At 52.2% G+C, this 15,315-nt stretch overlaps 1 protein-coding gene across 1 annotated transcript in view; it reads left to right on the top strand.

The window, feature by feature from the left end:
- The window catches only part of RFX3 (regulatory factor X3), a 176,905-nt gene that overhangs the window by 143,429 nt on the left and 18,161 nt on the right, over window positions 1-15,315 (top strand). The window contains exons 14-15 of the mRNA XM_004714454.2: window positions 2,906-3,114; window positions 12,628-12,781. Of these exons, the coding sequence (XP_004714511.2) occupies window positions 2,906-3,114; window positions 12,628-12,781 (363 nt within the window). The remainder of the gene's footprint in view (window positions 1-2,905; window positions 3,115-12,627; window positions 12,782-15,315) is intronic.

Raw genomic sequence — 15,315 nt, 5'->3', positions numbered from 1 at the left:
CATAGAGGGCTTGTCTAATTATTTATTAACTGGTTGGCAATGGGAATGCTGGATAGGGAGATGGTCCCTAAGTGAGGAGTGGGGGAGTGCTGTCAGGTGAACCCAAGCAGGTCTGGTCCTGTGGATACTCTGACCGTGTATTCTTTTGCATGTTTGCATGACCGTGTACACTGATTTCACATGAAAAGTCTGACGCGTGTCTCATTCCGTGCGTTGTTCGGACTTCTTAATGTTCGCATTGTTGAAATTCTTGACCCCCCTCCCCCTTCCTTTCTGCTTACATGTATTTTAGGTTTTTTCTTTTTTCCCATACAGTCATAATTTTGCATCTTTAACATATTTAAAAGTGATAATTGAGAGGTAACATTTGAGATCATATGCTGAGTCCTATGAGAAATGGATGGGACACTGGTGGCATTTTCCCGTGAGGCTGGTGCACAAAACTAGGAGGTGTCCCGGGGGAGGCAAACACTATGCCACTTAGAGTGCCCCAGGTTGCCATGTGGCTTCCATAGGGAAGAGTCAGGAGGATGAGAAGAGAGGGGGCAGCCAGGCAGTGGAGATTTGGGGAGCTGAACTTGTCGATTTGGAGAACGTCGTCTTCTGAGAGCCATACAGAATGAAAGCTATGTGGACACTCCTTTCAGAAAATTACCCAGAGCACTCGAGTGTTTTATACAGAGACTAAGGATCTTTACCAGCCCCACCCACAAATTCTGCCCCCTCCCCAGAGCTGTCCGTCCTCAGGAACTGAGGACGCAGTGAGCCTGTGCTGAAATGCCTGGTAAGTCTTACTGCTCCCGTTGTGTGCTTTGGGAACCCGAGGCCCACAGTCGTGAAAGCCTCACTTGGGGCCGCTGGGTTCAATTCAGGGCCTGGATTAAAATCCATGTCTTTTGATTCTCGGTCAAATATTAAAATCCATTAATTTTATCTTGACCTTGACAGCACAGTTTCTGCTCTTAATCTTAAAATACAGCCTAAAACTAGAAACAGTCCTTAACTGACTGCCACCATTGAGACAACCAAAGAAAGAAACAAAACCCACTGACGTGGCGCCCGTTCCGACACATGGCGGCCTTATAGGCTATAGGACAGGGCCGAACTGCCCTGTGGGTTTCCCAGACTGTAGCTCTTTACAGGAGGACACAGGTTGGAGGAGAGGCCGGCTGATGTTTGGAGTTGCAGGCCTTTCGGATGGATCACAGCCCAATACATAGCCCACTATGGCACCAGGGCATAACCAACATGCTTTGGGCTGCTAAACTCAAGGTCAGCAGTTTGAAACAACCAGCAGCTGCACATGTTGGGAGTGGATGCTATCGTCTCTGATGTTGAAAGTCTTCTGTGCTCTCAGCAAACACTCTGGTGTTACCTGCATGTTGTAGATTGTGAGACTTCTTCCAGTCCTGCTGCCAACGTCTTCTTCATGTGGACCAGTGTCTCTTAATTCACTCAGCATTCAGCTGGGATAGATAATAGTAGAGGATCTATTCCTGTCGCACACCCTTCCCAGCTGAAATCATACACTATTCCCTTGTTCTGCATGAACAAGGGCCGCTTGGTCCATGTATAGGTTATGCGTGAGCACAATGAAGTGTTCTGGGTTTCCACACTTCTCAGTGATACCATGCTTTTTTTTATGATCCACATAGCCAGATGCCTTTATTGATAGTCAATAAACCACAAATAAACACCTTTCAGATTATTCTCTGCTTCGAGCCAAGTTCCATCTGTCATCAGCAGTGCTGTCCCTCATTCCACGTCCTCTTTTGAATCTAACTCAGATTTCTGGCAGCTTCCCTCTTGATAGACTGCTGCAACCATTTTTGAATTAGCAACAGCAGTGTTTTACTTGCATGTGACATTAATGATGTTTTCCAATCGTTTCTGCATTTCCCCTGGGTTCGTACGACCAACCTTTGGGTTAGCAGTGCAATACTTACGCAACAGCGTAACCAGGGCTCCTTTGGAGAGATATTAACCCCCTGACCTTGGAAGCCGTGGAAGATTTCAGATGCACCCGGGCACAGCTACCGCCTGCCTCTCTGCCTGTGGTGGGTGGCTTGCATGTTGCTATGACACCAAGCAGCTTGCAGGGCAACTTCCCTGCTCACTAGGAGGAAAGGCTTGGTGCGAGACTTCCCAGCATCAGCCAGTTGAAACCCCGTGAGTCCCATCCCCTCGTGCCCTGGGCCACTGCGAGTCAGGACAGACTTGACAGCCGCTAAGAACAGAGCTAGTAGAAGTGATGTGTTAGGCCGGGCTGACTAGAGAACAAATCCAGAGACTCATCTATAGCTAAGAAAGAGCTCGATATCAACAAGTAATTATATATCAAGAAGGCATCCCAGTCTGGTCCCACTTAAGTCCAATGCTGGTCCCCAAAGTCCCCATGCAGTCATGTAGCCGCATGCTGGTGTTGCAGATTGGTGCACCAGGAAGCTGGGAGATCAGAGACTGGTGGGTCAGTTGTGTGGATCCAAAGTTGGTGGAAACATGGCAGGGTGCCAACAGCTCTCAGGGTCAGGCGGCCCACATGGGGCCACCCCTGGTAACAGGTGGATACAGCTTCACAGTGAAGTGGCAGAGAAAGAGACAGTTCCCAGAATCCCTCACTCTCAGACAGAAGGCCACCCCCCCCCAAGGTGTCCTCAAGCTACCACTTGATTGACAGGCTTGGCTCCACCCCTAGCCTACAGGGTCTAGTTGGCATGACATCACCCAGTGTCACAGGCAGAGAACCAGTGCCTGCGTTCTCAAGGGGCTGGCCATCTCTTGGCTTCTCTTCACCGTCTGAAGCGGTCCCTCTGGGCTTCCCCCCCATGCACCCGGTATGTGTGCTTCCGTGTCGTGGAGAGATGCTGAGTTGAACCTTTCCTTTGCTCTCTGTGTGCTATCCCAGGAGCAGGCTTCCTGGGTGTGCCAGTGTGACGACAACATGGTGCAGAGACTAGAAACGGACTTCAAGATGACCCTGCAGCAGCAGAGCACCCTGGAGCAGTGGGCCGCCTGGCTGGACAACGTGATGATGCAGGCCCTGAAGCCCTACGAGGGCAGGCCTAGCTTCCCCAAGGCCGCCAGGCAGTTTCTGCTCAAATGGTCTTTCTACAGGTACCGCCCTCATTTCTGCTAAGCCTTGTTCTTTACGGTCTGCCGGTGTGACTGTGTGTGTGACTGTGCCTGGGTGTGTGTCTGGTCTTCCCAGACCAGAGAAGTAAGAGGGAAGCCTTCCAGTTGGCAGCCACTCCAGGCTGCCCTGCCTTCAACCCAGCCTATCACTGGCACGCTGCCGGGCATTCTGTGGAAACCAGCGTGCCACCTGGGCATTAAAAATGCAATCTCAATAAAGCCGCCTGCTGAAAAGCCCTCGTGGATCCCAATTGGGCATCTTGTTGGCTGAGGTCTTTCCTCTGGTACTCAGCTTTGGTGGGGCCCCTCAAAGCGTGGCCCCTCGACCAGTGGCCTCACCTGTCTCTTGGAAGCCTGTCAGAAACGCACAGAGTACACCTTACCTACCTGAGTCAGAAGCTGGACCCCCCCCACCCCAGGGACCTGTGGCTTATCCCGCCCTGCAGGTGGTCCTGAGGCAGGCCCACGCTCATCTCCACGACAAAGCAAAGCAGACATCAGCTGCCACTGAGCCCACTCTGGCTCACTGCCACCCCGCAGGACAGAGCACAGCTAGTCCCTAGAGTTTTGGAGACCATCAATCTTTCCAGAAGGAAATAGCCTCATCTTTCTCCCCAGGAGCAGCTGGTAGAGTCAAACTGCTGACCTTGCAGTGACCAGCCCCCTACATAACTTCTCAGAACTCTCAGTGCAATCAGATCAATTCCGACTTATAGTGACCTTATAGGACAGGGTAGCACTGCACTTGTCTGTTGCCAAGATTGTAAATCTTTAGGGAGTAGAAAGCCTCATCTTTCTTCCTCAAAGCAGCTGGTGAACTTGAATGCTGACTTTGTGATTACCAGCCCAGTGAGTAACCCACTCTGCTACCAGTGCTCCATAACAGTCCTGTGGATTACTTTTTTACTAAAATACTATAGGCGTGTGTAGGTTTTATGGACCCAGAACCCCATAGATAAGATAGACTTTCTGACTACATGTCGTCATGATATCAGATATCGGGGTGAAGTGGTGATCATAGCGTTGCCACAAGGGTTAAAAGCCCAGTCCCTGTAAATTGTCCTTTATACCCTATGCATGTAGGATGGAGGTGACAAATGGACTTTTGTTTTATAAATGATAAAAATCAGTTGTATTTTTAATCCTGGTCTGCTAGGTTGGGTTGTCTAGCGAAACAAAACCAGCAAAACTCAGCTATGTATAAAGAAGAGGTTTATATCAAGAAGGCATTTAATTCAGGCCCACGAGTCTGGTGCTCGCCGGTCCCGTCAGACTCCCCTAGCTGCAGGCTGGTGAGGCTGGAAGGTGAAGCCGGAGGCAAGATCCCAGGCCGGTGGGTGCAGTCGCATGCCCCCAGTCAGCGGAAACAGGGCAGGGCGAGACAGCTGAGTCGAGTGGCCCGCTCGGGGCCGCCCCTCGAGGCAGCCATGGTCTCAGCACACGGGAAGGTGGAGGGGCAGAAAGAGGGGCGGGGCGAGGGGGCTCCCTAATGTCTAATAAAAAGGCCATACCTCCCAGGAAGCATCATCAGGCCGTGATCTGGTGGACAGGTTGGATTCCACCCTGGCACAAGGGCCAGTTGGCATAAAATCCAACTGCCAGACCTGGTCTTGTTCCTCCAAGGAGCCCTGGTGGTGCTACCCCTGAGCACTCGGCTGCTAACCCACAGTTCGGCAGGGGAAACACCTGGTGATCTACTCCCAGTTCTGCCCTGTCTCTTGGGGTTGCTGTACGTTGGAAGTGACCCATGAGCACCCAACAATTGTCCTGATGGGAGTTGATTTTTTTTCCCCCTCCTTCTTTAGATAGAGGTGCCCTTATTGCTGGGACCTGAGAGCCACCTCTCCTTTGGGGTGCAGGCAGTGCCTCGTCTAGTTCCATACACCGCCACGTCGTTGACTGTGGCTGCGGGCACACGGTGGTCCACCTCTGCTGGGACACCAGTGGTGACCCCCCCACCCCCACCCCCCAGCCAGTTGAGAAGGGGACTGGGTCTGGGAATAGCAACAGTTAGGAGCGGACAGTCCCTGTGAACGCAGGACTGCTGGGAGACCTACAGGGCATCTGTGTGGTTGGGCCGCCCCTCTGAAGATGGCGCCAGAGACTGGCTCTTAAGATACGTGCACCTTTCCTTTCTCAATGGCTTTGAGTCCATCCTGGCTTCTTAATCCACCGTCGAAGGCGTAAGTCCAAGACACAGGCAGCCCCAGCCTAGGCCGTCCAACTAATGGACCTCTCCTCCTAGCCTTTGAATGCTGGGCTTCAAGCTGGTTCTGCCAGGGCCGGAGAAGCAAAGCAAGAACAGACCGGAATCTCAGAAAACCGATGGCGTGGCCGCAGAGTCTGCATCATGGCCACATCAGCAGCTTGGACATCACTGAAGAGACCTGGAGCCTTCCCTGCAAATTCACCTCCTCGGCCTCTCACCCGTGCTCCGACTGACGTGTCCCTTCTTAGCGACGCCGTTAGGAACAGATCTGTTGGTCACTTTGCAGGGCCCTCCTGTCTGCATTTCACTTGCGATGGAATGATGCTTCCCTCACTGAAGTAGCTGTGCGGTGTCCAAAGGACGCCTCCAGGCTCTCATTGTGGGCTTTGAGTTTGGCCTGTGGTGGTGGAATTGCTCCAGAAGCCTCCCTGCCCTGCATTTAGCCCCTCCCTCCCTCCCTCCCTCCCGCTGCCGGTGAGTCAATGCTGGCTCAAACAACCCCATAGGACAGGGTAGCACTGCCTCTGTGAGTTCCTGAGACTGTCGCTCCTTACAGGAGTAGAAAGCCCCTTCTTTCTCCCCCGAAGTAGCTGGTGGTTTCAAACTGCTGACCTTTTGGGTCGTGGCCAAATGAATAGCCTGACACCTCTCCGCCTCTGGTCCCCACAAGTTCAGACCCTCCTTCAGGGGCTGCTTGACTCGGAGAGCCCCAGTGTGCCTCAGCGAGGCCAGGGCTAGCTAGCATTGGCTCTAGTGATGGTGAGGAGTTTGTGGGCAGCAAATGGACATGCATCAGAAAGCCAGTGGCAGCACCCCCACATCACTACGTCTACAGATGTAGGAATGAAGGAACAACTCATTGCCATCGAGTCGATTCCAGCCGGTAGCAACCCCATAGGGGTTTCCAAGACTGCAACTCTTTACAGGAATAGAAACCCCGCCCTTCTCCCATGGAGTCCTGGAGGTTTCGAACTGCCAATCTTGGGGTGCGCCGCCCAATGCATTACCACTATGCTACCAGGGCTCTGTGGTAAGAAGAGGAGAATTCAACACTGAAATTTGGCAACGTTGAGGAACACTTTTGACATACCCTCACTTGCTTGAGATTTGACTTTTATTTATCCATCCCCCTCGCCCCCCAAAGATCACAGCCTCATGAAGGTTAGACGGTGCAGAAATTGCCTTCGCTGGTTATTCTGCAGCCGCACCGGCAAAGCCTGAGCCAGTGCGGCTTCGTCGGAGAAGAGGGGCTGGGAGCCCTTGGCCTTTGTCTCACGATTGTCCACCTGCCCTTCCTCCTCCCTCCGATTTCCTTTCCTTCTGTGTTTAGTTGATACCATTTCAGAAATACCTTTCTAGGGCCCCCTCGTCTCCACCGAGATCCGTGGCAGGTTTCTTGAAAGGCGAGAAAATTACTGGCTTGTATTTTTTTGTTCCTATAGCGCATCCCTGGTCTGCCCTCTGTCCTCCCAGAGCTGGGGATAATTGGCTTGTTATTATTAGACACTGTTATGGTTATTATTTTCATCTCAAGCAGGCTTGGAGGCCCACAGTTCAGAGTCACAGAGGAAAGGCAGCACCCAGCAGATGCATCCCTCCTGCTGGTAGGAAAAGCCAGGGGCTCAGAAACACAGGCTCTCCAAACCCAACCCACCGCAGCCAAGTTCTTTCAGACCTAGCAGGGGCTGAGTGGAACTGCCTCATCCGGGTTCCAAGGCTGTAAATCCTCACGGACGCAGAAAGCCTCACCTTTCCCCTGGAGAGGACCTGGTGGGACTGAACACACCTTTCTGGATAGCGGCCAGGTGCTCGCACCACTGGACCTCTGGGCACCTTTCAGGAACACACGAGCCTCCGACATCTGAGCTAGGTTGTCGTGTGGTAGGTTTGTTTTCACTGAGACAGAGGAGCATACTGATTAATGAGCATTGCAGTCACAGACTGTCAGAGAAGCAGAATGGCAGGATTGGTTTTTGTTTGGGGGGTTCCCCTCCAAATGTGTTTCGTATTTTCAGTCACCCCTGGTTGTTCCGAGGTCATCAGTCTCCTATTTCATAAAATTCTGCATGTATAGCTATATGCACAGGACTGAGGGGGCTACCAGAAGACCATGGAAAAATGGAATTGGGAGATAATGGCATTTTCCCACAAACTTTTTGAAGCCCCCTCTCCACCCCCACCCCCACATACTGAAAGGAGCCCTGGTGGTGTATTGGGCTACGCATTGACTTGCTTTAACTAAACATAAAGTCTGCGGTTCAAACCTAGCAGCAACTCCTCCAGAGAAAGGTGAGGCTGTCTGCTCCTGTAAAGATGTGACGTCTCGGAAACCCACAGGGACCTACCCTGTCCTATAGGGTCGCTGCGACTTGGAATTGACTGGACAGCGGTGAGGTCATTCACTGCGAGTAAGCTAGCGCAGAGCAGTCAGCAGCCCTTCACACCCTCCGGTCCCCACCCTCTGCACCTAGGGGGCACCCTCTTCTGGGCTCATCCGCCTCTGAATGACAATTGTTGGGTCCCTAGGAGGTAGAACGGGAGAAAACAAGTCACCCGCTTCTTCCCAAGAAATGGAGACGCTGATGAGGGCCCTTTCTCGGCTTGTGTGTTCTGTGGGGACCAGAACAGGGAACTCCTCAGGCCATTCAATACGTCATCCAAACACGCCACTTTCACAGAAGCCAATTCACACGTTGATGCCTCGGATCAGAAGAAACATGGAGAGTCCTGCCAGCCTACAAGTGGACAATGCATGACACGTCCCCACCGGGACCCTCCCTTTAGGTCCCCAGAAGTGCTAGCCAGAGAGAGAGACCATTCATGAGGCAGAGGGTCACCTATGTGATCCTCTATCTTCCCCCAAGGACAGCCCCCCCACCCCCCCACCGTTCTCCATGCCCTCTCACGCACACTGAGATGGGCTGGTCATCAGCTGTGTTGTGGTTCGGTAGGAAGATAAAGACACAAAGGTGTTTCTCATCCATTCTGAAAGAATGTTCACAACTCCGGTAGTAAAAGGAGTTGAATTCACCGTAACTTAGCAACATGCTACTTGACAGAGTCTATTTGCAGTGCATCTCAGAGCAGTCCAATCGGACAGTAGGTTTCCAGTTAAACTGTTAATTATGCCCGTGTGTTAGTCCAGGTGGACCAGAGAAGCAAATTCATAGACACTCATGTGTATAAGAAAGAGCTTTGTAGACAAGAGCAATTGTACATTGAGAAACATCCCAGCCCGTCCAGCTCCAGTCCCTGAGTCCAATATTAGCCCATATGCCCCATACCCGTCTATCAGCTCCTCTTCAGACTCACGCAACACATGCAATGACACCGAGTGCAGGAAGATTGCAGGCCCGTGGGTGGAAGGCCTTGGGGATCCAGTGGTGGTGGAAGCACTCAGCGCTGGCGTGGGTCTCCACGTGGCATCTCCAGCTGCAGGGCTCTGGCTCCATCAGCATAGCTCCATGTGGCTTGTCAACAGGAATGTCTCACAGGGAGACAAGCAGAGAGCATGTGTCCCGCCTCTAGGGAGGAAGATGAGTTCCCAGAATCCTCAGGAGAAGGCCACGCCCACATAGAGGCCTCATTGGCTATGACCTGGTGGACAGGCTAGACTCCACCCCTTTGTAAGTTGACAGATTATGTAACTGCCACAGCCAGGTAATACTTAGCGTATTGGGTGAAGGCCCATCACGGAATGATGCGGGCGTCATGTTGACAAGGTCCTCCACCTGATTCCTTCCCAAACATGGCCCACTCATCAGCATTTTGTAAACATTAACTAGATAATAATCGTTGCGGGGTAGGACCTTCATTTTTTGGGGGGGGATTTTGTGTTTTGGGATGGTTTGTGGGTTTGTTACCCCACTCCACACACTTGTCAGCAAAATGTGGAATTCTATGTACACTGAGGGAAGTTAATTAGCTAACCTTCCCAAAGTTTCCAAATTATGCAGGCCACCAGGGGGCAGTGTGGGGCAGAGTTGACAAGGTGGCACCAGGCCCATAGCAGAGCAAGAGCTGATCCCAAAACCGTGCTGAACAACCCAAACCCAGTAGCCCCGTCATTGTTTCCCAGGCCCCTCCGGGGACCAACAGGCCTGCCTTCTCTGCTCACTGGCCGCCGGCCACCAAGGGGGTCTGCCTCAGGGCCTCTGCCTTTACTGACCCTGCCGCCAGGAATCACGTTTGCCTGTTTGAACACAGGCCCTCTTCACTCAGTGTCTGCTCAGATACCAGCTCCTCAGAAAGAATTTCCCCCTTCCTTATCCTAAAATGCCCGCACCTCTTACCCCAAGTGTTTATTTGCTTTTACCCTCCAAAGGATTTGCCACTGCCCAAGGTCATCTGTTTTCAGGATGTAGTCGGCTAAGCACTGGGCTGCAGACCACGAGGTCGGCTGTCCAAACCTCCCAGCTGCTCTGCAAGAGAAAGACGAGGCTGGCCATGTAAAGATTCGCAGCCTCAGGACCCCACAGCGTCACTGTGAGTCAGAATCAACTCCATGGCAGTGGTCTCGCTAACTTCTTAGTTTTCTGTTTTAAGGATCACTGGTGGCCCAGTGGGTGAGGCTAGCCTAAAGGTTGCCACCGAACATACCAGGCATCCCGCAGGAGAAAACGAAGCAGTCTGATGAAACAAGGATGTGGAGTCCGGTGAAGCCTTTTGTGGCCGTTCTCCTGTCTACAGGATCACTTTGGGCTGGGCTGGGCTGGGCTCTAGTTGGGCTTGTCCTTAGATCTCCCCAGAGAAGGTCCTGGAGGGCCAGCTTGTCTTCACGGTGCCCCGCTGCCCAGCAGCATGGAACCTGCCCTGGCCCTGCGCGTCCTTCGTGGTGCCTTGGCACAGTGGAGCCCCCCACTGCAGTAGGCACGGTACGTGCTGAAGGCATTGCCACCCAGGGGGTTCTTGTCCAGCCCTGCATCAGACAGCATTCTCCTGTGATCCATGGTGCTGTGATTAGCTAGGTTTTTTGGCGAGTCAGTCACCAGACCTTTCTCCCTCTTTCCAGTCTGGAATCCACCATCACCTGTTCACCCTGCCGTCACCCCGCTAAGGTTCGAAATCGTGGTGGCGTAGCTTCCTGAACCAGCAACACACAAGCCACCCCAGCCCAGCCACCTGATGGCTCACCAGAACTGTCTCTGTTAAAACCAAAATCCCTTCCGACCTGTTAGAGAGCAGATGACGCAGGCGCAGAGCAGGGACCCAGACGGTCCTCTGTTGAATGAAAAGCTGCAACGTTTCTTAGGGGGAAGCCAGCTTTGCGTTTCCTTAAAGAGGCCCGAAGATCAGGAGCCTTCTCCATCACTCACCCGGTTTTGGGTTAACTTTAAGCAGACGTGCTAAAGCCTGGAGCTTTGTTTTGTTTTTGGGGGAATGCTCATAGACAAAGAAAGAATTCATTCTCTCCCTGTGAGATTCATCCCTGCCGAGATAGCTTGACATTCAACTGACCCAAAGTTGTTAGGTGCTCACTGTCGAAGTTTTGGGGACTACAAGACGTATGCCAAGAGTACACGTACATCGCCCACAGTTTTCCTTCCCAGAAACAGCCGCGAGGAGAACATGGTGATGTAGTCGCATCTAGTTATTTGCCCGGTTTTCTCCGCTATCTTTCCCTTCACTGTGCAGCTAATGACATTTGTCGCCAAGTGTCTTCAGGAGCGTAATTCCTGATGTCTGTCTGTCTAGTCAGACATTATTCTTTTATTCTGGACCATCAAGGTGATCTTGGGTATTTCGGATATTATAAACATACAAGTGTTTCAGTGATTATTTTTGCGTAAAACTGGACCGTTTCTTCAAGTAACGTTGGATAAAAGGGTTCAAACCCTCCCGCCGCTCCTCGGGAGGAAGATGAGGCTTTCTGCTCCCTTAAAGAGTTGCCGCCTCGGAAACCCACAGGGGTGGTTCTGCTAGACAGACAGGGTCCCGATGAGCCCGTCTGGACTCTGTCAGTGAGATGCCACTTTAGTAAGGGGGTGCACAGTCACTGGTGGGGTCCGTCTTCCTTTAAGTTACATTTCTTTTCATTTTGAATAAGATTGACCTCTCTAGGATATAGTTGGGAGAAGAACAAGGATTTCTGCTCCTGGAGAAAGTTACAATATCCAGAAACCCACAGAGGTAGTTCTGCCCCGTCCTATAGGGTCACTGGGAGTTGGAATTGACTGGAGGGCAGTGAGTTTGGTTTTTGGAAGCTATATTTTAAATATTTGCCTCCTTCCTTCAGCACGAGAGATGTAATTAGTAGCCTAGATTCTAGTCCTACATTATTTAATTTTTCACTATCACTAGCTTCCCGTGATTAGGTGATTAGTATGGGTAAAAATCATAGTCAACAATTTATTGTTATTTTTGTGTTGTTGTTGTTGCCTTTGTCCCTTTTGAGCTAACAATTCCCTGCCTTTCAGAAATTGTTCATGGAGGCGGAAGTGTTTGTTTTAAATTGTCTAAAGATTCCACAGAGTTGCTCGTGTCAAATGGCTTTTATGCTCATTAATTATCTTTATAAACGGATGATGCACCCGCCTAATTTTAAGGAAAGCGTGCGTAGCATTGTGAACCACGGTGCTCTGTTCCTAGTTTGGCGTCCTCATTTACCTTTTCCGAACTACATGTTCGCAGGCTTCAAGGTAGGAATACCTCATTGGTTGTATTGTTACTGGTTTCGCTAGGCTTCTGCCTGGTGGAAAATAACCTTCACGTGAGCAGAGTCAGTAGGAAACTGGAAATCTCCACATGAGGTCATCTTCCACCCAGACTGGCGGGGGCTTCAGCCATGTGCTCAGTGGTCTCCTCACCACCCCCATCGCCAGTCTGGGAACACGACTTAGGATATTGTGTGACCCTTGCCTGAAACAAATGCCAGTTCCCCAAGGGTCATTGCCCCCAAGAGGAGGCCGCCCAGTGCTAACCCACCACCGGTGAGACTTTCCCTGGGAGTGGCCTTCTCTTAGGAAGGCCATGAGCTGCCAGCCTTCCTGCAGGCCTGATAGGATTTGTGAGTTGCATGGCGTCTGCTGACTTGCCTCTGAGAGTCTTCCCTGGGCAGGTGTGTTTAGCTCTAACAAAGATGCAGCCTCGGGGGGAGTTACCTCCCATGACGAACCCCGTCTAAACCAGGTGAACCCACGGCTTTCAACAATGGCTTGTTTCATGGCCCATGCCGTGGCTCGGGGACAGGCCTGCCTGAGCCGGCGTGCACTGGAGAGGGAGAGTGGGTTGCCCTGTACTCCTGAGTACTGACGTCGGCTTCCCATGTGTGTTTTCTCTCGGAACAGCTCAATGGTCATTCGGGACTTAACCTTACGCAGTGCTGCTAGCTTCGGCTCCTTCCACCTGATCCGCCTCCTCTACGATGAGTACATGTTCTACTTAGTAGAGCATCGCGTTGCCCAGGCAACCGGCGAGACCCCCATAGCCGTCATGGGCGAGGTAAGAGGCTGAAAGAGCTTTGACCTAGCGCGTTTTTAAACCAGGGCCGGCATGGCGCATCCATCTGACTATACGAGTGATTGATGAACGTAGTTGCTCCTTGCCCATGGGTCTTAGACTCGGGAGGGCCCCCTTAAGTCAGTTCCAGTGTATTTCCCGAACCAAAGGGTCCTGAAATTGCAGCTGGTACTGCACGGAAGTGCATGGAACGGTCTGACACATCATCACGGTGACTGTGTAGAAGAAATTGGAGGAGCACTAGGTGACCAGCAGGCCATGGAGTGCAACCTAAGAGAGGGATGGCTTCTCACAAGAGCCGAGGGCTGAGACCAACCGTGGCGGAAGTCAAACGCGTATTTTGTGGGCTCCCCGCCCCCCCCCCCCAGTGCCTAAGAACAAAGTTCTGTTTCACGTTTCTATTTCAAAAGGAACATGATCCCAATGATGATCACGGTAGTGTTCCCGGGGTTCTCAGGGTGCGCCCACGCAGTTCTGAGTGCAGGGAACAAAGCTTTTAGCTCGCGGCGCTGCTCCCCAGCGAGCAGCTGCCTGCCCCGTTCTCCAGGCGAGCCTCGGCGCGCCGCGTGGCAGACTAAGACACGGAGGCATTCAGTGATTCCGCAGCTACTGAGCCGGGGAGACCTGGGTCAGAATGCTGGGTCTGGTTTTCAAATCCAGGCTTCGGACCATGTCTTCACGTGATCGCAAGCTACCCAGATGTTGCAGAGGGGGAGAGAAGGTGTTCACTTTCAAGCCGAGTGGAGATAAATACTGTCCGATGCCTTTTCCTGGTCGAATAAGTAGAGTGATGAAGAGATACAGGAAGCTGTGCTCAGGCACTGCTGACGTCCAAGACTGCCATACAATGTCCAGTAGCCGGCAGACGCGGGTCAGACCTGTTTGGACCATCAGTTACAGTGTTCCTCCTCTCCGTTCCTCCACCATCGGTTGATGTGTGTGCGCCGCTCAGTGGGCCCGTGTAGGCTGTTCTCCGATGGTGACTGGCCCCAAGCCATGACAGACCGGCCTGTGGGAGAGTAAGCAGGAATCACTGTCGCTTTCACATGGTGGGCAGGACCGTCTATGACCGACGAACCTGGGCTTTCCCTTAGACCGTCCCTCACTGCCACATTCCTCAGGTCTGTCATGGACACTTGGTGGCAAAATGCCTAGCTGGATTGTAGGTGGCTGTTGTTGTTTCTTCTTGTTACGTGCTACTGATGACCTCCTACACGACAACAAACGCTGCCCAGTCCTGCACCGTGCTCACACCCATTCCTAGGCTTGAGCCTGTCGCTGCAGCCTCTCGGTCACTCCCTCTCAACGGGCCCTTCGTTTTTTGCTGACCGTCTATCCCACCAACTAGGATGTCCCTCTCCTGCGCACGGTTCCTCCCGACACCGTGTCCCAAGTATGGGAGATGAAGGCTTGCCCTTCTCTGTGCTAACGTGCCTTTCCCCAGATGGGCTTGTTCTTTCTTTGTGCAACCTCTGGTCTATTCCGGGTTCTTCGCCAACACCATAATTCAAATGCATCTCCGTTCTTCTGCCTCCCTTGCTCATCGTCCACCGTTTGCATGCTGGATCAAGACCATGGAAAACACCAGGGCTTGAGTCAGGCACACGCTGGTCCTTAAAAAGGACATCTTTGGTCCTTAAGGCCTTAAAGAGATCTGTGGGACAGCCTGGCCTCATGCACATAGGTTAAAAACCACATGAAGCCGATCCTGATGCTTAGCCCCTGCAGCACCTAGTAGTACTGCCCTGTGGGGTTTCTAAGACTTCACACCCTTAAGGGAAAAGCAAGTCTCCTCTTGTTCCTGTGGAGTGGGGGGATGGTACTTTTGAACATCTGACCTTGAGGTGAGCAGCTCACTGGGTAACCCACTAGGCCACCAGAGCTCGTTTGCATGTAGATGAGGTACTGTCAAATCTCTCAACCTCTGGGATGCGCATGCCGGTTTGGTATAATTCCTGCCCTGGCTGTCCCATGAGGGGCTCTTTCACCAGATGAACTGGCTACTGCGCCCAGGGATTCTCATTAGCAATGCTGTGGGGGCTAATCCCAATGCTACAGCAGCTCTGGGGAACAATGGCAGTGGCCCAGAGTCCATCCAGCAGGGGAGGCGTTAGCCACCCTGCATGCCTGCCAGGCAGCCCTGGCTCAGCCGAGATCCAGCGGGCTGCAGTCTGTACCGCCGACCCGATGCTTCATGCTCCTCATTGTGCTTCCTGTAAACCTGGGGTGTCAAACTGGTGGCCCACGGGCCGCATGCGGCCCCCAAGGTAATTTTTTGTGGCCCCGCGATGCTCTGAAATAAAATGAAATTGGAAAAAATTGTTATGAAGAAAATAGCACTTAGGGGAGATCAAAGCAATACCACACACACAATTCCGTCATTACATTTTATTTCAGAGCATGTGGGCTACAAAAAATTACCTCGGGGGCTCCAGTTTGACACCCCTGTGGTAAAGCAATACACATGCATGCAGCACGTGGACACTTGAGGCCAGGGTGTGGTGTCAGTGAGTTCA

Source organism: Echinops telfairi, unplaced genomic scaffold, assembly GCF_000313985.2.
Source record: "Echinops telfairi isolate 266 unplaced genomic scaffold, ASM31398v2 ScPeMD7_25;HRSCAF=90, whole genome shotgun sequence".
NCBI lineage: Eukaryota > Metazoa > Chordata > Mammalia > Afrosoricida > Tenrecidae > Echinops > Echinops telfairi.
The sequence above is the reverse complement of the archived record's forward strand: the minus strand, read 5'-3'. Positions and strand labels throughout refer to the sequence as shown.